Source organism: Carcharhinus amblyrhynchos, chromosome 14 (assembly GCF_965287045.1).
Source record: "Carcharhinus amblyrhynchos chromosome 14, sCarAmb.v2.hapA, whole genome shotgun sequence".
In the NCBI taxonomy this organism is placed as follows: domain Eukaryota; kingdom Metazoa; phylum Chordata; class Chondrichthyes; order Carcharhiniformes; family Carcharhinidae; genus Carcharhinus; species Carcharhinus amblyrhynchos.
In genome coordinates, this window is record NC_137337.1 from 32,091,021 (window position 1) to 32,115,717 (window position 24,697).

The 24,697-nt window shown below is 39.7% G+C and overlaps 1 protein-coding gene across 2 annotated transcripts in view; it reads right to left on the minus strand.

The window, feature by feature from the left end:
- ppp1r13bb (protein phosphatase 1, regulatory subunit 13Bb) overlaps positions 1-24,697 on the minus strand; it is a 96,535-nt gene that overhangs the window by 31,222 nt on the left and 40,616 nt on the right. For both annotated transcript variants that reach the window (XM_080202591.1, XM_080202590.1), the window contains exons 5-9: positions 17,947-18,048; positions 11,865-12,039; positions 5,400-5,596; positions 4,612-4,776; positions 3,246-3,357 (exon numbers count right to left, since the gene is read on the minus strand). In XM_080202591.1, the coding sequence (XP_080058717.1) occupies positions 3,246-3,357; positions 4,612-4,776; positions 5,400-5,596; positions 11,865-12,039; positions 17,947-18,048 (751 nt within the window). The remainder of the gene's footprint in view (positions 1-3,245; positions 3,358-4,611; positions 4,777-5,399; positions 5,597-11,864; positions 12,040-17,946; positions 18,049-24,697) is intronic.

A 24,697-nucleotide genomic window follows, 5' to 3' on the forward strand; every position in this document is an offset into this window, starting at 1 on the left:
AATGGAAGGCTGACAAGTCCCTGGCCTGATGGCCTGCATATGTGGCGTTGGACTGGGGTAAACACAGTAAGAAGTCTCACAACACCAGGTTAAAGTCCAACCAGTTTATTTGATAGTAAACCCACAAGCTTTCAGGGTTTGCCCCTTCGTCAGGTGAGTGGAGAGTTCTGGTCTCAGACAGAGCATATAAAGGCACACACAGTTTACAGAATACTGATTAGAATGCGAGTCTTTACAGCTAACCTGCTATTCAAATCTTAAAGATGCAGACAATGTGAGTGGAGATAGCATTAGGCATTGGTTAAAGAGACGTGTATTGTCTCCAGACAGGACAGTAAGTGAGGTTTTGCAAACCCAGGCAAGTCATGGGGGTTACAGATAGTGCAACATGAACCCAAGATCCCAGCTGAGGCCGTCCTGATGTGTGCAGAACTTGGCTATCAGTTTCTGCTCAGTGACTCTGCACTGTGTGTCGTGAAGGCTGCCTTGGAGAACACTTATCCGAAGATCAGAGGCCGAACACCGGTGACCGCTGAAGTGTTCGCCAACAGGAAGGGAACGGCGGGCAAGTATGTCCCAAAGCATGGTACACTGGGGAGACCATGCAGACACTACGACAACAGATGAATGAACATCGCTCGACAATCACCAGGGAAGACTGTTCCCTTCCTGTTGAGACCAGAACTCTCCACTCACCAGACGAAGGGCAAACCCCAAAAGCGTGTGGTTTTACTATCAAATAAACTTGTTGGACTTTAACCTGGTGTTGTGAGACTTCTTACTGATGGCCTGCACCAAGGGTCTTAAAAGAAGCGGCTGCCTGGTTGGTTGATACATTTGTTGCAATCTTCCAAAATTCCCTAGATTCTGGAAAGGTCCCAACAGATTGCAAAACTACAAATCCAATACACCTCTGTTTAAGAAAGGAGAGAAATAAAGCAGGAAATTCTAGGTTGGTTAGCCTAATGCTTGTCACTGGGAAAATGCTAAAATCCATCATTAAGGAGGTAGTATTGGGACAGATAGGGAATCAATGCTATCAGCCAATATCAACATGGTTTTGTGAAAGGGAAATTTATTCAGCAAATTTGGCTACAATACAGTTGCTCCCTTCATCCAAGTCTTTAATTTTCATATAATATTGCTAGTTGAAGCCCAGTACAGATTCTTGTAGCACTCAACTAGTTTCAGTTTGCCATCTTGTAAATGACCCATTTATCCCAATTCTCTGTTTCTTGTTAGTTTGGCAAATCCTGTATTTATGCTGATATGATCTTGGGAGTGATCTAAGTCCTTACCTTGTGCAGAAACATTTTATTTGACATCTAATTGAACACTTTCTTGAAATCCAAATACATATCTACTGGTTCCCCTTTATCTTCTCTGCTTGTTATATCCTGCATACACATAGCAAGTAATTTGGAAGACAAACAAAATGTTGGTCTTTAATGCGAAGGGGAACAGAGTATAAAAGTAGGAAAGTCTTGCAACATCTGTATAGGACAGAAGTGAGAACACATCTGGAGTAGTGTGCAGTTTTGATCAACTTCCTCAAGGAGAAACATACTTCCATAAGCAGTCCAGAGATGGTTCACTAGGAATTAGGGTTTTTTGTATTATGGGGAAAGGTTAAGCAGATTTGGCCAATACTCTCACCAGTGTAGAAGAATGAGAGGTGATCTTATTGAAACTTACAAAGTTCTGAGGGTACTCAGCAGATTAGATGCTGAGAGAATGTTTTTTTCCCTGTGGCAGAATCTAGAACTAGGGTGCTCAGTTTAAAAAAGGATCTCCCATTTTATCTCTCAAAGAATCATTAGAGTTTGGAATTCTTTTTCCCAGTGAGCCATGGAGACTGGGTCATTGAATACGTTCAAGGCCAAGTTAGATTTTAGATTGACAATAGAGTCAAGGGTTACGGGGGAAGGCAGGAGAGTGAAGTTAAGGTCATAATTAGATTGGGCATAACCTTTTGAATGGTAAAGCAGGTTCATGGGGTCAAATTGCCCACTCCTGCTTCTATTTCATCTGTAGATGATCTCATGGAGATGCATAAAATTCAGAAAGGGCGTGACAGACCTGATTTGGAGGTGTGTTAATTCAGCTCAACAATGTAGAACTAGAGGTCATAGATTCAGCGCAGACATGCTATTGAATAGAATTTCTTCTCGAAGGGCAGTGAATCTTTGGAATTCTCTACTCATTGCACTGTAAAGCTCACTGAATATAACTAAGGTTGGGAATGCTAGCTTTTTGGGCTCTCAGGGAATCAAGTCATGTGCATAGGGTGGAAATGTGGATTTGATGTAAAGGTTGACCAAGATTTTTGTGAACTGTGGTGCAGACAGGGACTGCAAAATTTAGGCCTATTCCTTACTTTACATATTAAATATTAGGATGCTGGCATTATAAAGCAAATGAGTTGAGAGGCATGGGTACACCCAAGTAACGTTTTGCCTTTTGAGGAGAGTCGAGCATAAATTGTGAGATTGCCGTTAGATGTTATGACACACTGGTAGATGTAACTGTATGTTTTGACTATGCAAATTTTCTAGATAGCTGCAACAACTAATGTAACAATCATAAGGTACATAAAGGCAAACAGAAAGGGGCATTAGCTTCAAGAAAAATTGGAATAAATTACCATCGTTTGAGTACTAAAATAAATAACTAGACATAATATTAGTGCAATACATTAGTCTTCTAATATGCTGCATCATGCATATCCAGGTATTGCCAATAATTCACCTCAGTTCGTTACTTATTTCAAAAAGGGTAGAAGGGTCATACGGAGGAAATAAAATGATTGCATTCACACCTCATTATCCAAAAGCAGAATTCAGAAACCAGAGAATAGGCTGCTTTTTAATAAGTTCATTTAAGAAAAACTTTTGAGATACAGAATATTCTACACTAACTGGGAATGAGGGGAACCAGAGACAATATGAATTGACAAAAGCATAGCCAAAAATTCCTATTTCACATTTTTGCTCTGGAACACAATTAATTCCCAATTGCTTAATCCATAATTTATTTCAATCTGATCTGTGGGTCAAGCTTTTATTCAATATTTTCCACCTTTCTTAATTAAGTTAACCTTTCTCACAACAGGAGCACTGTTTTTCTTTTAAACAGCAACTTACTCCACTGTTTACCAGATTTTGCTGTAGTCATAACATAGCCATCACTGCTAGATACAATCAGTAACTGAAGTTTTAAGATCTCTCCTGGTGATGACAGGTTACCTTCTGGTCTAGTTGCAGTAGAAACTTGGATGTAGGGTCCCACAGCAGCAACACGACCGGAGGTATTAGAGTGCGTCTGTGGTACTGGTGTGCCATTAACGCGATTCAGCTGCTAAAGGGAAAAGCAGATTTGTTAAATAAACATCAATATCAGGTATGAAAAAAAGTTAACTGCTCTACCACGGTAGACTTACATTCTCATAAATTTTTTTGACAAAGTTAATGATTATGTACAGCAAATAGCAGATCGCCTGTTACAATGAGCTGCAGTATATGTTATTGTAGGAGGATGGGAGGGAGGTAGGGAGAAACCAGGAATGTTGGGTGTCTAGTAGGATTTAATAGTAAAAGAAATTTCAGTGGGCTTGAACATAAAAGAGTGAAGTTAACAAGCAAGTTTGGATAGCTGCAACAATTGCTGCCCACAATCATACAGATACATGAAAGTGATCAGAAACAGGTATCAATTTAAAGAAAAATGAAAATAAATTACTGCAGTTTAAGAGATATTGAAATAAATAACATTAGGCACAATAGTGCAGTACATTGGTCTTCAAATGCAAATCCAATGGCCTAGCAGGGAATTGATCTGTGGCTGGTAATCACTGGAAGAAGCAAGATATGTAGACAGCAATGGCAACAGTTGCCATGAGGAAAAGGTGAGACATCCAGGGTGGCCAACCCAGGAATTTTCCCATTGTCTACATAAACACATAAGAGTCGTAAGTGTATGTTACAAATTCCAGTATTTCAGACTGGCTGAAGAAACAATGTCATTTCACAAAGTAATTACTTGGTTTAATGTAGTTAATTTGTAAATACTACCACTTTAGGAAAAAAATGATTTGGTTGGTCTTGCCATCACTACTTACTGAACTTTCCTACCTACCTAGAGAATGGAATTGGCTTCTGATTGGCTTGAATGTTCAATGACTAAATAAGAGCCAATCAGCACAGATAACTTAAAAAACTTATCTGAGCTATTAGTGTTCTTTGCCCTGTGGGCACTTGTTAGGTATGATGCCATGAAAGATGAGACTAATAATGCACAATAGATAATTTTCAATTCTACAGATGATAAAGTGATTCCACCTTCAATATTTTATCACAATAGCTCACAGAAAAACAAAAGATGTAACAAAATAGCATAGTATTATCACTTATTAACAAAATAAAATTAGTTAAATCTTCACCTCTTAGAAAATGAATATTCACAATAAAAGTAAAAAACCAAATCTACTAAAAAGGATATTGTAAACACAAAACAGAGCAGTTCAGAACTGAAGTTCTTTCATTGCAGAACTGCGCACAATTTGTTCAACTACAGACAAAATGTTAGATTTAAAAATAGAAATCAGCTTCATACAGGGATGTTTTCCTTTTGACGTGCATCAGATTTCTTCTTCCACAAGCGTTCACGAAGTTCACTGATTCTTTTGTCCATCATAGTCACTTCCACGTTACGCTTGTTAAGCAGTTCCTTTTGATGTTGAAGTTTAGTATTTTGCTCTTGATTAAGCTTATTGCGAATCTAAAAAGGACAGTAATTCCATAGTGTGAAAATATTTGGTGTTATAATCTGTTTCTAAACTCTTTCTCAAGCTCAAGTTTCTTTAGCTGGTCAGGGAAAGTTAGGGAGTGTCAAACTTCTCTATTGCTGCTTTTCTGTTGTGTGAAACCTATGCTAATGGTGCTGGCTCCCAGCACGTTGGTGTTGTGCAGCTAGTGCCAACCCCCAAATTGAAGCTGCCAGATTGGTGAGGCTGGATGCCAGGATGACATTTTTTTAAATAATTGGTCTTCCTAATGCCTGGCTTAAGTGAATCATCCACTTGATAGTCTGGTTTCGTTTGCCTGCCTTCTTAACCATTGTGCAAAATAAGTACATAGAAATAAAATGAAACAGTAAATTGTTTAAATTCTTAACATCTTATACTTTTATAAATAACTTCTTCAATCCAATGAAGAACTCAATCTCCATAAAAGGCAAGGTAAATATAGGTTTTCACTTGTAATTTTCAACAATATCAGGTTATCAAGAATAACTAAGATTTATGGTTCCTTTTATAAAAATTAAATCAACCTTTTTCTTGGATCCTTAATACAGTATTATAAAATGGGTACCACAGCTTTGGTTCATTTTGCATGCTTCACCTGTAGCTCTTGATATAGCTTTTTTAATTCAACTGCAGCAGGTCCTGGAACTTGTCCATTGTAAGCCTGCAATCCATTTGTTTTTCCTTTTCTCAAGTCATCAAGTTGCTGCGTCAGTTGATCAACTTTTAACACAGCCGATTGCAACTCCCGCTGTTTCTCATGAAACATACTGTTGATGTGCTCAATTTCAGCTGCTGTGAGAAGAGAGAGAGAAAGAGAGAGAGAAAAGCGATAAACTCGAAGCCTGCAAACTTGCTAGCTCTTAAAGTGCACTATATTTATTTCAATTTCATTTAAGGTAATATTTGCAGAGCATGAACATCAAACTTTCAGAAAATAGAAAGAAATTATCTGATATTAACATTAATGGGGTGTAAAATAGCTGAAAACCACAATGTGCAACACCAGTGGCTTGTGGAATGCCTCAGATGCAATACAATACATTCTGAGGATACAGTATTAGAGATCATAAAGGTTTACAGCATGGAAACAGGCACTTCAGCCCAATTTGTCCATGCTGCCTTTTTTTAAAGCCCCTAAGCTAATCCAATTGCCCACATTTGGCCCATATCCCTCTATACCCACTGTACCCAGGTAACTATCTAAATGCTTTTGAAAAGATAAAATTGTACCCGCCTCTACTACTACCTCTGGCAGCTTGTTTCACACACTCACCACCCTCTGAAAAATTGCCCCTCTGGGGACTTTTATACCTCTCCCCTCTCACCTTAAACCTATGCCCTCTAGTTTTAGACTCCCCTATCTTTGGGAAAACATATTGACTCTCTTACTGGTCTATGCTCCTCATTCTTTGATAGACCTCTAAGGTCACCCCTCAGCCTCCTCCTACGCTCTAGAGAAAAAAGTCCCAGTCCATCCAGTCTTTCCTTATAACTCAATCCATCAAGTCCCAGTAGCATCCTAGTAAATCTTTTCTGCACACTTTCTAGTTTAATAATATCCTTTCTATAATAGGGTGACCAGAATTGCATACAGTATTCCATGTGTGGCCTTACCAATGTCTTGTACAACTTCAACAAGACATCCCAACTCCTGTATTCAATGTTCTGACCGATGAAACCAAGCATGCTGAATGCCTTCTTCACCACTCTGTCCACCTGTGACTCCACTTTCAAGAAGCTTTGAACACATACACCTAGATCTCTTTGTTCTGTAACTTTCCTCAATGTCTTACCATTAACCGAGCAAGTCCCGCCCTGGTTCAATCTACCAAAATGCATCACCTCGCATTTGTCTAAATTAAACTCCATTTGCCACTCGTCAGCGCACTGGCCCAATTGATCAAGATCCTGTTACAATTGGAGATAACTTTCTTTGCTATCCATTATGCCACCTATCTTGGCATAGTCCAGGATGATCTCACATGCTAGAAAAGATTTCCATATTTTTGTCATGAACCTTAATGCTTCTGAACATGAGGAGAAGCTGATGGTACTGCATCATATATTGCCAGCTAAAATGAGATCAAACACACATTTAAGGACACCATCACCTTGCAAGCAAAGAAAGTTATAAGAAATGGTCAGCATTTATTGTTCTTTTCTAATGCTCTTGAGAAGTTGGTGGTAAGTCAGCTTCATTAACCATTTCAGTCCATCTGGGGACGATATTCCCACAATGCTGTTAGGGAGAGAGTTTGATCTGGCATTGAGAGTGGTGACATATTTCCAAGTAAGAATGATATGAGAAACTTGCAGGGGAACTTGGACTATCGACATTCCCATGGGTCAGCTGTTCTTGTCCTTGTTGAGGGATAGTTTCCAGGTTTGGAAGTTGAGGTGGCTACAATTCATTTTGTAGGTGTCACACACCATAGCCAAGGCATGCTGATGGTGGAAGGAGTAAATGGTACATGTGGTAGATGAGTTGCCAATCAAGCAGTCTGCTTTTTTCTGGATGATATGGAGCTTGAGTGTTGCTGGAGATACTTGCCACTTCCCTGGTTGAGTGTATTTAATCACAGATCTGACGTGGTGAAATGGCTTTGGGGATTGAGACAAATTATTTGTCATAGAATAACCAGCTTCTAGTTTTTTTCTTATAGCACAGTAATTATGTGGATAGTCCAGCTAAGTTTCTGGTCAATGGCGACTCCCCTGATGCAGGGAATTCAATGAATTTCAAGGTGGGACAATTAGACTCCCCACTGTTGGGGATCATCATTGCCTGGTTAACATTATTTCCACTTGCAAGCCCAAGCTTAAATGTTGTCTATGTCTTGCTGCATGAGAGTACAACTGCTTCATTACCTGTGGATTAGTGAATGGAATGGAACAATACAATTACCAGTGAACATTTCCAGTTATGGCATTATGATTGCAGGAAGGTCATTGATGAAGGCTGTAATGTGGTGTGGTCCTGATGGAATTGAAACTGAGTATTGGTAAGCAGGTAATGGTGAATTCCTGTCAATGACCCCTATCATTGCTTTGCTGATAATCAAGAGCCATCTAATGGAGCAGCTTTTGGCTAGATTGGATTTGTCCAGCCATTTGTGGTTAGGCTGTGCCTGCACGATGTTTCACATTGTTAGGCAGAGGCAAGTGCTATAGCTAAACTCGAATAGCTTAGTTAGGGATGCAGCTAGTTCTGGAGCACACTTAGAGCAATGTAGTTTGGATGTTTGGGGGAAACCATTGTTTTTGCTATCTCCAGTGTGCGTGGCCATTTCTTGAAATCACACATAGTGATCAAGTTGGCTGAAGATTGGTTTCTCTGATGGTGAGGACTTCAGCAGTATACCAGGTTGGATGATCCACTCTGCACCCTGGTTGAAGATCAATGCAAATGCTTTATCCTTGTCTTTTGCAGTAGTGCCAGGCCCAACTATCACTGAGAGTGGGGATATACATTGGACCTCTTTTTCACATTAGATGATCAATTGTTCACCACAATTCACAACTGGATCTGGAAGGACTTCAGATTTGCCCATCCGTTAAGATGGGGAAAGAAGACAGGGGCAATCTAGGGAATTGGAGACTGTTGAATTGGTCAGTGCAGAGAACCTGTGACAAAGACAGCAACTCAGAGGAGAGAAACCACAGGGAATGCTATGGCATCATGGAGCAATTGGAAGGAAAATGGTGTGATTGGAGTGCAGAGCTATAGTAGTAATATAGAATTCCATAAATCACTAGTACAGGTAGGTGGTTTATTTTATAGAGTCCTACATGCCTTGTTGGCTCCAACATGCTAGGCAAAAAGGTACAAGACAATCAATGAAAAATGTTTGGAAACAAATGTTGGGATCCCTCTCTTGATAGTAACTAGTGGCATAAGGGAGGAATTATTTGGAGAGTGGGTGAAAAAGGCAATAAAAGATGGAGCAGGGGGCAAGAAATATAAGAGGAAAGAAAGAAAATAGGTCAGAAAGAAGAGCATGAAAAAAAGCAACATTTTCTAAGAAGGGAGGCAGTTTAAAATTATTTAGATATATACATACAAAGTATTCAGGACAAAAATCAGTGAACTAGAGAGACAGATTGTTATGGGAGGAGACATGTTATCGTATTAATAGAGATGTGGTGTAGACTACAGCAGGAGTGAGTTAAACATTCCTAGTTACAAACATGCAAGAAGAATCGAATAGGAAATTATTGATCAAAATTCCATTACAGCTCTAGAAGATATTTCTGACAAAAGCTGCATCTATTTGGTATGAGTTAAACTCCTCTATTGGAAAAAGTGATAAACAGAGCAAATATATGAGAGGAATAAAAATGTCAAACTAACAAGATAACATGATTTTTAATATCCAAAACTAGAGACAGGTAAAAGGCAGCAAAGAGAAGGGTTTTCTGTTGATTTCTAAATCAGTATGCTTTTAGTCATCAAAGCTAGAGACAAGACTAGATTTTAGTATTTAAAAATGAGATAAGTGTGAGAAAAAGAACAAGCAGTGACTATGCAGTAAGTGGCGAAATCAAACTGAAAATTATACTGGGAGATATGACAAACGTTAATGTGAAAAAACAAGCACAGTACAGAAAGTAGAAGGATATTAGAACTCTGGAAAGTCTAAAAAAGGTTATGAAGAAGAGTGGCAAGGAATAAAATAGCTTACTGATGAAAACAGAAAGGGTTCAGACTATTAGAGAAGAAAAATTAAACTTTTATAAACTTTGAGATGGTGGCAGTAAAAGTTCAACGGTTCAGAAAGTGGCAAGATAAGGACTAAATGTAGATAAAAGTGGCCATGATCTTTGGAAACATGCTTGCAAGGTGATTTCATTTGACTTGGCATGTCTGTTCTTGCTCTTTGAAAGAGCCGTTCAATTTAGACCCTCACTCAACACTTTTCCCCATACCCAGTGAATTAAACTTTGGCAAGTACATGCCTAATTGCTTTTCTTGATGTCAATGGTAAATTTCTTGCACCCCCTCACCCAAACCGGGCCTTGATATCCTTCAAAAGTGTGGCGCTCAGAACCATGAATGATTCTCTAGCTGCAACCTTTGATGTCATCAGTCACCAGAAATTTACTGATTTCTGTCTTGAACATGCGAAATGGTTGAGCTTCCACAGCTCTGAGGGATAGAGAATTCCAAAGATTTGCCATCCTCTGAATGAAGAATTTCCTCTCCATCTCATTCTTAAATGGCCTATCCTTTATCCTGGCTCTAGGCTCACCAGCCAGGAAAGATGTTCTGGGGACCCAGGTTGGAATCCCTCCACAGCAGATGGTGGAATTTGAATTCAATGAAACTTATCCAGAATTAAGAATCTATTGATCACCATGAAACCATTATCAATTGTCAGAAAAACCTATCTGGTTCACTAATGTCCTTTTGGGAAGGAAATCTGCCATCCTTACCTGGTCAGGCCTACATGTGACTCTAGAGCCACAGCAATGTAGTTGACTCTCAACTGCCCTCGGGTGGCTAAGGATAGGCAATAAATGCTGGCCAGCCAGCGACACCCCATATGCCACAAGTGAATTTAAAAAAAAGTCACGCACCAGAGCACCCAGATCCCTCCATATCGGAGCTTATAATTTTTCACCATTTATGTAATACACTTCTTTATTCTTCCTGCCAAAATGGACAATTTCATGTTTCCACAATATATCCCATGGGATTTAGATTTTGTAGAAAGGATGCAGAGTAAAAAAGCTGTAGTAACTGAGAAACCTTACAATGCAGAGAGAGAATCTGGTGAACTGATGTTTACGACAATAATCTCTTCCTCAATGTCAATAAAATGAAGGAGATAGTCACTGACTTCAGGAAGCATAGTGAAGGACATGTCCCTGTCTACATCAAAGAGGGTGAAATAGAAGTGGTCAAGAGCTGCATGTTTTAGGTATTCAGATTGCCAACAACCTGCCCTTGTCTTGCCACACAGACGCCTCTACTTTTTCAGGAAGTTAAGGAAATTTGGTACGTCCGCTACGGCTCTCACCAACTTTTACAGATACAGCATAGAAAACATCCTTTCTGGTTGTATCCCAGCTTGGCATGGCTTCTGCTCTGTCCAAGATTGCAAGAAACTACAAAGAGTCACGAACGAAGCCCAACCCAACATACAGACCAGCCTTCCTTCCACTGACTCTGTCTACACTTGCCACTGCCTCGGAAAAACAGCCAGCATAATTAAGGACCCCAACACACCCCAGATATTCTCTCTTCCACATTCTCTCATTAGGAAAAAGGTACAAAAGTCTGAGGTCACGTACCAACCGACTCAAAAATAGCTTCCTTCCTGCTGCCATCAGATTTTTGAATGGACCTACCTTATATTAACTTGATCTTTCTCTACACCCTAACTATGACTGTAACAGTACATTCTGCCCACTTTTCTTCTCTATGAACGGTATGCTTTGTCTGTACAGCACACAAGAAACAATACTTCTTATTGTACACCAATATATTTGACAATAATAAATCAAAGAATTAATTGGACTACAATGAGAATAGTGTGTTTAATTTTGGGAGCTTCACTTCAGCACAGAAGAAAACCTATGGAGATTTATTAAAATGATACCAGGGACGAATGATAAAAGTTTAAAGGTTAGACTAGAGAAATTGTGTCTTTTTCCACAAGAAGGGAGAAGATCTAACATAGATGGTTAATGATGATGAGTTTTGATAAAGCAAAACTATGTCTACTAGTCAGGAGTTAGTAATTTGAGACCATAAATTGAAGTTTGCCTTTCGAATGAAGAGATAAGTTTCTTTTTTGACATAAAAAATTGTTTCTAGAAAAACATTCCGTATCCTAACATCTTGGAAGAAGCTTCAAAACTTCTTTTAAAAAGGATCACTATTTGAAAAACAAACAGCAACAGAAAAAGGAATAAACGCACAACTAATCTGCCTATGTTGTATAAGCTATGGTACTGTCAATGTCCTGAAATATTCCAAATTAATTATTTTTACTAGTAATATATCCATTGATTAATGCTTGAAATGCAAAATGTATTCCAAAATAAGAATACTCACAAAGATTGCCATTGATAATTTTACTATAGTCCACCTGTCCTCGCATAGCTCGTATCTTCTTCAGCTTTGCCTCCTGGTTCTCCATACGTTCTTTCAGCTTCTGTAATTTGTCACTTTCTGAAATGGACTGCTGCTGGCGCCTCTCTTGTTGTTTCAAATAACGCAAACGTTGCTCCTTTGAGGGAAGAAGAAGAGTATTTATACATTTTGCTTTTTGAGATTACAATGTTCAAACAACAAATGTTCACATTGTATCGCTGGATAGTTCAACACGAATACTTAAACAAAATCAAAATACTATGGATGCCGGAAATCTGCAAGAATATTAAACTAGTGGCATCTAAGGAGAGTAAAACAATGCAAAATGATAGCGTTGTGTGTTTCCAGCATGTCCTGTTTTTACACAAGTATATAAATCCCAAATTGAAAAGTTACAATGTTGCACTTGGTGAGAGTTATAAAAAAAATCACTTGCTGGACTGCATTAGATACATAAGTTATCCAAACCTCAAGGTAAAGAGCCGTGACAGCTTGATTTAGGGGAACCTTATCTTGTGTCAGATTTATAATAAAACAATAATAGCAGACAAGGAGAAACCTTTGCTCGGGAATTTTATTTCGAGTGGCAAAAATACTTGTGCTTACATTTTCCTTGCAACTCACAATTCTATATTCTTCTTTCTCATTATAGTGGTGAAGTATGAGAATTGTAGTACTCAGTGACTATATATCCTAACTGGGCAACGAGGAAGTGACTACTTGACTATGCTGGTCTTCATACTTTCATTAGCTATCTCTGCATTTATGAGATAACCTCACAATATGGAAACTCTCTCTCTCACCCCTCCACTACCTTTCACTAGCCTAGGAACACAGAAGCTGACTATAATAACTTCACTGGCACCCAATCTTGTATCTCCCAAGTCAGCAAAGGCCAGTGATGAAGGCTGCCAACTTCTTCATCTATCGAGCTCATATCAGTTACAGAACACATTTTACATTTAGTCATCTTCGACCACTTTGTGTAAAAACATAGATGATTTGTTAGAACCAGAATCATAGAATCTACAGCGCAGGAGGCCATTTGACCTATTGAGTTTGCACTGACCACAATACCACCCTGACTATATCCCCATAACCCTATGCATTCACCCTAGCTAGTCCCCCTAACGCCAAGGGGTGATTTAGCATGGCCAATCCTCATCTTTCCATTGTGGGAGTAAACCGGAGCACCAGGAGGAAACTCATGTAGACATGCGGAGAATGTGCAAATCCACACAGACAGTGACCCAAGCTGGGAATCGAACCCGGCTCCCTGCTGCTGTTAGGCAGCAGTGCTAACCACTGTGCTATCATGCCACCCTCAATTTTGTTGCACTAGATTAGATATCAGATTCACGAATGCATGCTAGTTCTTAACAACATAAAAGTATATTTGTTGCTACAAAATATCAGCAAAGCTCATGTGATTGGCAAATTCAGCATTGTTAAATATTTTTAAATATTTTGTGCACTCAGCACAGGCAGCTTAACCGTGGGGATAATTCTATCATTCGTTTACTAAGATTCTGGATTGGGTATGGAATGATCAGCAAGTATGATTATATCCTATTAAAAAGTTATCTGAAACATGATTGAAGACAGTGATCATATGAAAATAAGTTTCATTTTGATTTTGACTGATGCTTTCACTCTTGTTTTTTCTGGGCTATTATACTGTTACAATGCAACTTTTCTGCCACCAGTCTCCTTGCAAAGTGTCCAAGCTGCGTTGTTACAGCTCCTCCTGATTTATCAGTTTCCCAGAATAAATAAGAAGTTCCTGTGTGGAAATCTGTAATCTGCTGATAAGAGCTGCCATTTAAAATAACTCACTGAAAGCAGTCAACTCCCCTAATTATACTAGTTCCTTTCTCATCAGTATGAATTCGGCAACCCTGAATACTGCTTTAGGACTAATGATGAAACGTTTATGGAACACTAACTTAATTAGTGTCAAAGGGATTTCTTGTTCTTTTCATTGAACAACAGGAACAGACCACCAGTTCAGGTCAGCATTTATGCTTCATCTGAATCTCCTCCAGATTTTTCTTAGCCAACTGTCAGCATAACCCTTTATCCTCTTCTCCCACATATGATTATCTAACCTCCCTTAATCAAACCCAGTGGGAGTGAGTTCCAGATTCTCACCAATCTCTGGATAAAGAAGTTTCTTCTAAATTTCTCATCTGATATCTCATCTTAAATCATTACCCTTTTGTTTTGTTCTACCAAACATAGGGAATCACCCCTCAGTCTTCTCTTCCAATCCTACTCATCCTGAATCTTTGTTTTAGAGAAAATGTATCATTCCACACACATTCCATTTTAATTCTTCTGTAAAGTAAGTGACTACCTTAAACTTTAGCTGCCAAAATGAAATATTGCAGACTGATGCATTTTCCAGTTACATACTCATGTGCCCATACTACAAATATATTAATGTCCGTTTGTAATTTGTTGCAGTTTCCCTCTGCCAGTTTGTAACTGAATTGACAAAATGTGATGAGAAACCTCTTTTATGGCATCCACATGACATCTTGGAGGAAAAACAATTTGTTCTCAATTAATCTCCAAGGCCACAGTGAAAATGGCCATCAAGAATCATAGAATCCCGAGTGTGCAGGGGGCGGCCATTTGGCCCATCGAACCTGCATCCACCCAGGCCCTATCCTTGTAACCCCATATATTTACCCAGCTAGCCCCCGACACTGATGGGTAATTTACACGGCCAATCAACTTAACTGCACATCTTTGGACTGTGGGAGAAAACTAGAACACCCAGAGAAAACCTAAGGTGTATAAGGGCGGTTCTTCACTTGATGTTCTTGCTTGAAGAAGCACCTGGCCTCCAATCAGTGTTTTCTTATAGTTGCAGAACATAAGGATGGCATCTCAGTCCGAGACTTCAATCAAACATTCTAGCTATGCCAAATTACAGTACAATCTGATTTGAACCAAGGAGCTCAATTGCTTGAGGGCAATGGATGCAGATTTGGGACATGGTTTGTAATATGTAGAAAACCTTCAGAGGACTTAAGGAAGCTACAAAGAGATATAAAGATAAAACAAGTGGGCAAAGATCTGGCAAATTGAGTATGTTGTGAAAATATGAAATTCTCCATATTGGAAGAATATAAAAGTATATTATGTAAATGGCAAAACATTGTAAGCTCCCATACAGAGGGATCTGGGTGCCTTGGTGCATTTTTTTTTAAATTCACTTGTGGGATATGGGCATCACTGGCTGGCCAGCATTTATTGCCCATCTTTAGTTGCCTGAGAGCAGTTGAAAGTCAACCACATTGCTGTGGCTCTAGAGTCACACGTAGGCCAGGCCAGGCCAGGCCAGGTTAGGACAGCAGATTTTCTTCCCTAAAGGAGATTAGTGAACCAGGTGGGTTTTTACGACAATCGACAATGGTTTCATGGTCATCAGTAGATTCGTAATTTCAGATATTGTTTACTCAATCCAAATTCACCATCAGCCATGGCGGGATTCAAACCCAGATCCCCCAGAACACTAGCTGAGTTTCTGGCTTAATACTTTAGCGATAATACCACCAGACTATCGCCTGCCCATGAATTGCAAAAGGTACAAGTAATTAGGATCATTTATAGAATGATATAATTTATTGCAAAGGGAGTCAAATACAAAAGCAGGGAGGTCAACATCTGGAGTACGATTAACAGTATTGGTAAATGAATTGGAATTAATGCAGAGAAGATTTAACAGACTAATGCCTGGAATGAGCAGGTTGTCTTAAGAGGAAAGATGAGAAAGGATAAGCTTATATCCCTTGGAGTTTGAGTATGAAACTTGATTGAAACATATAAGCTCACAAGGCTTGACAGGGTGGATGTGGAAAGAATGAGAGAATCTAGAACCAGAGGTCACTGTTTAAAAATAAGGGATTTCTCACTTAAGACAGAGATGAGGGGAATGTTTTTCTCAGAGTCCTTAGTCTTTGGAACCCAATTCCTCAAAAGGCACTGGAAGCAGTCTTTGAAATCTTTTAAGGCAGAATTAGTACATTCTTGATGAACAAGGGCATGCACGATTATCTAAAATAGGTGGGAGTGTGAAGTTGCAATTACAATCAGATCAGCCATGATCTTACTGAATGGTGAAGCAGGCTCGAGGGGCCTACGTTTGCTCCTAATTTATATGTTTGTGTCAAATCAGTTGGAATTACAAGAGGAAAAAGGAAGCTGGAGGTCAAGTTTAGGTTGACAAATATGAAATTTGCAAAAGCAGACTGTTATATAAAGATGGAAATCTTTGATGGTTGTGGTTAGCTAAGGAATGGGGTGAAATAGAATGGTGGGCAGAAGAAACATTTCATGATTTTGCTAAATCTCAACATAGCCTATGACACTGAAGATGAATCATTTAGTAGTCAAACGTTTTAAAAATATCATCCATGAGGTGTGAAATAGCTAACAAGGACTCCATTTATTGTTTATCCATAATTGCCCTTGAGAAGATGGTGGTAACTTTCCTTCTCGAACCACTGCAATCTGTTGTAGCTATACCCACTGTTGTCAGAAAGATGTTCCAGGATTCTGACCCAGTAATGATGAAGAAATGGCAATATAGCTCCAAATCAAGATGGTGTGAATTTTGGAGAGGAGCTTGGAGAGGGTGGTGCTCCCATGAGTCTACTGCCCTTGTCTATCGAGGTGGGAGAAGCTGTGGGTTTAGAAGTTGCTGATTAAGTAGGTTTTGAGAGTTTTGCAGCAAGTCTAGTATATAGAACATACGGTTACCACTATGCTGAAGAGAGTGAATGTTTATGAGAATGTGATGCCAATCAAGTGGACTGCTGTGTCCTGGACGGCATTGAGCTTTCGAGCATCGTTGGAACTGTACTCATTCAAGCAGACAGAAAGCATTCCATCACACTCCTGACTTACATATGGTAGACTGGCTTTGGGGAGTCAGGAGGGTAGTTACCAGTCACAGAATTTCCAGCTCTTGTGGCCACTGTATTTATTTAGTTGGCCCAGTTCAATTTCTGGTCAATGGTAACCCCAGGATATTGGGGGATTCAGCAATAGCAATTGATGACAGTTAGATTTTCCCTTGTTTGAGATGGTCATTGCCTGGCAATTGAGAGGTATGAATGTTACTTGCCAATCATTAACCCTGCCGGAAGGTTGTCCAGGTCTTGATGCAAGTGGACGTGGACTGCTTCATCGCAAATGGTATAGTTCACTGTGCAGCCACCTGCATACACTAAAATTGACCTTATGGTAGAGGGACGGTCACTGATGAAGCAGCTGAAGATGGTTGAGCCTAAGACACTTCCCCAAGGAACACACGCGATGTTGTCCTGCAGCAGAGATGATTGCCCTTCCAACAATCACAACCATCTTCCTCTGTGCTAGGTATGACTCCAACCAGTGTTGAGTACCCCCCACCTCTATTCTCACTGACTCCAGTTTTGTTAGGAGTCAGATTCAGTCAAATGCTGACTTAATGTTAAGGGCAGTTACTTTCACCTCACAAATTCAGCACTTTTGTCAATTATTGGAAGAGATTATTGTAATAAGAGCAGGAATTTAGTTGGCCTGATGGGACCCAAACTGAGCGTCAGTGAGCAGGATATTTCTGTGCAAGGGCCACTTAATAGCACCGTCAGCGACAACTTCCATTACTTTGCTGATGATCAAGCCTAGAATGATGGAGCTGTAATTGGTCAGCTTGAAATTATCCTGTTTCTTGTGGGCAGGACATAACTGGACAATTTCCACATTGTTGAGCAGATGCCAGCACTGTAGCTGGTCTGGAACAGATCGGCTATGATGTGTCTATCTCTGCAGCACAAATCTTAAGGACTACAGCTGACATATTATCAAGTGGTAGGGGCAGAAACTCTTGGCTACTTGAATAGCTGTGATCAATAGATTTATGAACCAAGAGGAAGTTGGGATTAGGCAAGGTACCTTTCCACCAACAACCAAATTTCAATTAAACCAAGGATAATCAATCAAATGTCAGACATTAACTTGGATTCGTAAAGAATATTTAATTATCTACCTTGGCAACCAACATCTGTTGCTGGGCTTCAATCTGATGCTGCTGTCTGGAAGCCATTTCTTGCAGCTCTGAAAGGGTCAACTCCACCCGCGGGTTACCACCCTGTGTTTTAAAGCAAGGAGATGTTAGCACTGTGGGTATTTTGAAAATTGTGTGCACTTTAACTTTGAAGAATCAATATTTTAGATTTTAAATACAACTTCATATCACAGGAATTGTTCATCATTAACACACCACATATGCATTAGGTTAACCTGTTACCAACTGTCCACATATTATTCTAATTGCTCTCAGTGCTCAATATTTGCAATGTGTAAATTCCTCTGCTACAAGCAATGATTTGAGTTTTGAAAATTTCACATTTTTCAGAATAGAAGCTGTCTTTTTCATTAGTTTTCCTTCTTAGAATTCGCATTCCAGATTTCTTCCAATTGCGCTAAATGATACCTGCCATAGCTAATTAAGTACACTTTCCTGTAAAGTGCAAGTCCTAATATTTAGTACGCCAGTTTCGTAGGAAGAGACTTTTCATCCCTTTGTTTCTGTGCCAGTTGACCAAGAGCTACTAAGCCTAATCCCAACTTCTTGCACTAGGTCAAGAGATCTGTAGATCATGGTTTCTCAAGAAAACAATCAAGTACTTTTTAAACGTGATGCAAGTTTTTGCCTCATCTTTTCAAACTGCAAGCTCTAGGACCCTATCACCATCTGGGTGAAATATTGATAGAAGGATATGAAGAAACATATCTTTAAATCTATGTCCCTGGTTTTTGAGCCCTCAGCCAAAGTAAATAAGTTGTTTCTATTTATTCAATCTAGGCCGCTCAAAATTGAATACATCTCAATTAAGCCATCCTTCTATTCCAAGGAAAACAACCTCAGCCAATCTAATTTTTCGTCATAGATAAATGTTTTTCCAGTCCAAGCAACACTCTCACAAATCTCCTCTCTCCTGTAATGTGATGGCCAGAAGTGTATGCAGAACTCAAGCTACTGTCTAACTAATGTTCTTTACAGTTCCAACATAGCCCCATTCCTCATATATTCTATGCCTTGACTAATAAAGGAAAACATAAGCCTTCTAAACACTATGTTCCTATGTTGCTACTATTAAGAATCTGTGACATACATTTCATCTTCCATACTACTCAGTATCTTCCAATTTATTCTATATTCCCTTGGCTTTTTGCACACCGACTATGGCAAGGTCTGCAAGACATAATAGGCTGTAGGATGAAGACATGTAAAATCACTGGCTCCAATGCACCCCTCCCTGACAAGCTCAATGCATTCTACACCCATTTTAAGCAAGAGGTCAGTGAGAGCATGTCCTCCATCCTGGATAAACCTGTATCTGGTGTCACCATTGCAGATGGCAGAGAAGCTCTCTCCAAGGTCAACCCACAGAAAGCGACTGGCCCAGATGAGGTACCTGGATGAACACTCAGATCCTGCGCATATCAGCTGGCGGGGGTATTCGTAGACATCTTCAACCTCCCTTTGCAACAATCTGAGGTCCCTATCTGCCTCAAGACTACAACCATCATACCAGTACCTAAGAAAAGCCAAGCAGCGTGCCTTAATGACTATCTACCAGTGGCTCTGACATCCATCATTACGAAGTGCTTCAAAAGGCTGATCATGGTATGAATCAATTCCAGCCTCCCAGACTGCCTGGATCCACGACAGTTTGCCTACTGCCACAACAGGTCCACAGCAGGTGCCATCTCCCTGGCCTTGCATTCAACCCTGGAACACCAAATAACAAAGTCACCTATGTCAGACTCCTATTTATTGACCACAGCTCAGCCTTCAACACCATTATTCTTACGAAACTCAAACTCCGTGGCCTGGGTCTCAGCTCCTCCCCCTGCGACTAGATCCTGAACTTCCTAACTCAGAGACCACAATCAATAATTGGCAACAACACCTACTCCGCAATCATCCTCTACGCTGGTGCCCCATAAGGCTGTATTCTCAGCCCCACCAGTATACTCCTTATACACTCATGACCGTGTAGCAAAATTCCCCTCCAACTCGATTTTCAAGTTTGCTGATGACCACATTGGATCGGATCTCAAACAATGACGAGACAGAGTACAGAAATGAGATAGAGAATCTAGTGCGGCAACAATAATCTCTCCCTTAATGTCAACAAAACAAAGGAGATGGTTATTGACTTCAGGAAGCGTAGAGGAGAACATGCCGTCTACATCAATGGGGACGAAGTGGAAAGGGTTGAGAGCTTCAAATTTTTAGGCAACCAGATCACCAACAACCTTCCCGGTCCCCCAATGCTGACACTATAGTTAAGAAAGCCCACTAATGCCTCTACTTTCTCAGAAGACTAAGAAAATTTGGTACGTCAGCTATGACTCTCACCAACTTTTACAGATGTACCATAAAAAGTATTCTTTCTGGTTGTATCACGGCTTGGTATGGCTCCTGCTCTGCCCAGGACCCCATGAAACGATAAAAGGTCATTAACGTAGCCCCCCCCCCCATCCATTGACTTTATCTACATTTCCCGCTGCCTCGGCAAAATAGCCAGCATAATTAAGGACCCCATGCAGCCTGGACATGCTTCCACCTTCTTCCGTTGGAAAAAAGATGCAAAAGTCTGAGGTCACATACCAGCCAATTCAAGAACAGCTTCTCCCCTGCTGCCATCAGTCTTTTGAATGGACCTACCTTGCATTAAGTTGATCTTTCTCTACACCTTAACTTAGACTGTAACACTACATTCTGCATTTTCTTGTTTCCTTCCCAATGATCGATATGCTGTGTCTATATAGTGCGCAAGAAACAATGCTTTTCACTGTATGCTAAAACATGTGACAATATCAAATCAAAATCAAATCTTTAAAAGCCATCCCATTTCTTTGGGCTAAATTCCATTTTTTCCTCTCTTCCTGCAGTCTATACCTTTTTATAGACTACAGAAAGCAATGGAGCATGTTCTAATTCCTGCAGAAATCAACAGCCTTCAAATTTCAAAAGTACTAGTCAACCATTACCTTTTTCTTATTCCAAGCCAATTTTGGATCCAATTTGTCAATGATTCCTGGATTCCAAGAACGTTTCCTGTTTTGATGAGCCTGCCATGTGGGACCTCATCAAAAGCCCTCTAAAACCCACGTGGATCACATCTGTCACACTGACCTCATCAACCCTATTTATCACTGCCTCAAAATATTCAACAGTTAGAGATCCCACATTGACTTTCCTTGATTAATCAATGCCTTTCTAAATTAATGTTTTTATTGGCCTACAGAATGGATTCCAATAATTTGTCCAGAACTAAAGTTAAGATAATTGGGCTAAAATTACTTGGATTATCCCTTTCTCCCTTTTTAAACAACATACAATGCAGGCAGTCTTCTAATTGTCTAGGACACCAATCCTATAGCCAGGGAGGATTGAAATATGATGTTCAGTGACTCTGCATTTTCTTCCCTTGCTGCTTTTAACAACCAAAGACATAGCACTTTATCTACATTTGAAGATGCTAAACCTTTATAATGCATCCTCTTACAATATTTATCACATCCTATATTTCACACTTCCTTCTTAGCTTTGATGTCATCATCAGCCCTCTCTTTTATGATGGTGGCCACAAAGTGATAGCTGAAAAACATTCATTAAGAATTTTATGCATATCCTCACCCATCTCAGATAGGTCACCTTTTAAGTCCCTAATATGCCCTATTTTTCCTTGTGTAACCTCTTGCTCTCTATGTACTTAGAAAATATCTTGGTGTCTCAGACAAGCTTCCCTTTTTTTGCTTAAAACATGCCCTAATGAACCTCGTCAACCTGAGGATTCTCGATTTGGCTGTCCACCTTATCATTTTTGAAGTTTAACTGCCCATTAGGAGTAAAATGCACCACAGACTTTCTCTACCATTTACTTTTTACTTCAGTTGTTGTAATGCTAGAACTGCAAAATTAGCTGAATAGTAAAATGTCTGCACAATTCTAGCAAAAAAACTTCACACTTGCTGTCATCATCAAAACATCAAATAATACAAAGCAGTTCTGGATGCATTACCATAGAAAATAATTTTTAGCATGTGCATATTTTTTAATTAAAAGCCATTTCCACTGAGATTAATAGTGACATTACAGTAGGATAATGCTAATTTCCATTAAACTCCTTTGCACTTAAATGATTACTAGGTACATTTTTGGATGAATATACCACATGGGCTGCACCGATGCATGTAGTCCAGGAAGTTCAAACCACCAGAAAAATCTGCCAGGATGTCAGTATGTAAACACGATCAAAGGACCTCTGGCAGAATGTATACCTGTATCAGGTGCGGACAGATTTAGAATCAGCATGATCAAATTGGAAAGATAGCAAACCTGTAAAAATCAAATCCTGTACTGAGTTACCTTTAGACAAAAAGAATGAAGTTGAAAACTCCTAGACAGTAAAACTGAAATGGTGTTCTTTTCTGAAAGAAAGTTCAATGACCATCTTGAAACATATGTAAAAGTGTTTCGATTGGACTTTTAGATCATCAACGTGCCCTCTCTTTCAGAGGCATGTACGCAGGTGGCAGCAGTAACAAGAGATTGCGCATAATTTTGATGTGAACTTCTAAGTTTACAACCAGAATATCATAAGCCTCTGCTTCATTAGTACCATTAGGAAAACACTAGGTTACCTTGTGGAATCAAACTGAAATAAAATAAGTACTTTTCCAAGTATAGATTCCAAATATGGCATGAGGCTTAAAATCATGACAGAAAAATCAGACAAAATTCAATTCCAGAAAGCTCAGAGAGTACCTGAAAGCAAAATTTTAATATTTGCCATCAAACAATATACAGCACATTTGAAAATTTCTTTCAATTTCTGAAAGTGCCCTAAATGTGATTTAGTACGAGGGGAACTTCTGATCAACATTTATCAAGACACAATGTTCCAGATTTGGATTGCCTGTGAAATCATTTCACAAGCAGTTTTCACATTCTATTGAAGGAGATAAATTGACCAGGAATGTAGTAACTGATAGCATAGTGTGCTAGGTCTGCAGAGTTCTCAATCTGCTATTAGGCCAGCCTAAAATTCACAGTCCATGAGATTCAATGTTGCTTCTCTTGGACACATAGCTGGCAGAGATGTCATGGAATGGCTTGACAGTAATACCAACTAAGTAAGTTTCTGTACTAGTCAAAACAAAAATCAAAATTAACATCAAAGATTTCCTGCCACTTTCCTCGAGCACCATACTCCAAACTTCTGCTTAATGTGGACCCTATATTCTCACATTAACCTTCCTACCTTGAGCATCATGTCTTGGGCATCTTCGTTATTTTACATCCTCAATCATCCAAGCTCTAAATTTCTGTGTTCAACATGTTTTGTATCTTCCTTCCCAGCTACTTCTCCTGCCAGAGTTCTGAACTTCTGTTGCATCACTGTCTCTCTTCACGCCAGTTACCTTTGCAGTCTACCCAATTTATCAGCTCTGCTTATTTCATCAGTTCCACCTTTCTCCATTTCCACTTTGACCTATCAAACATTTACACTTGCTCAAGCAAAGATAGGAACAGGTTTTAAAAAAAACTGAACCATAAGACCCACCTCTTATTCCCTTAAATCTATCCCTACTAAACTGCTTATCGAACTTCCATTCCTAACCCTCATGTTAGCTACTACTGTTAACAGTTCTCTCTCCTCATCTTTCCTTTAAATTTGCCATCTCCATCCCTCTTCCAAAAAGAGCAGCACAGTGGCAAACATTGTTATCTCACAGCACAAGGGACCAGGGTTCAATTCTGGCCTTGGATGACTGTGTGGAAGTTGCACATTCTTCCAGTGTCTGCTTGGGTTTCCTCCAGGTGTAGATTTCCTTGCACAGTCCAAAAATGTGTAGGTTAGATGGGTTAACCCTGGTATATGTGCAGGGTTATGGGGATAGGGCAGTGGGTGGGCCTGGGTAAGATCCTCTGTCATTGAGTAGGTGCAGACTTGATGGCCGAAAGACTTTCTTCTGCACTATAGGGATTCTATGATTATGCTGCTATAAAATCCCTTGCAACACACTGCCACATCGCCAACCTTCCTTTCCTCTCAAAACTTTTAACGTGTTATTGCCTTGTAACTTCATGCCCATCTTTCCCACAACTCTTGAATACCTTCAAGACAGGCTTTTGACACTTACACAGTTCCAAAACAGCTCTTATCATAGTCATATGACAACCAATGTGCCTGTGACAAAGGTAAATTATCCCTCATTATTTCGGAACCTGTCGACAACTACACCATTCTCTTCTAGTGCTTCTCTACTGTTTTCCAGTTGGTTGGACTGGCCTGGTTCTAATCACTTTTGCCATTGCAGCCGAAGTAACACTTGCAATGGCTTCTTTTCTGCTCCTACATTGTTACTTCTGGTTTCTTCCAATGTTATAATCTTGGCCCCTTCCACTTTTCCATCTATATGCTGCCCCTCAGTGTCATCTGAGCAACATCTAGTTGTACCTCTCTTCACTGACTCCAAATTGTCAGTACTGGGTAAGCAGAAATTTTCACCAAATGAATAATGGAAAGGCTAAAGTCATTGCCTTTGGTTCCTGCCACAAACTGTTCTTTAGCCACCATTGCCAGCCTTCTCCCTGACAGATGTTGGAGACTGAGCCATGGTTCATAACCTTGGTGTCATATCTGCACTTCTGACCACATGTTTGCATTAAGACTACCTATTTTACTTCCACAATTAATGAAATGCTGCCCTTCTCA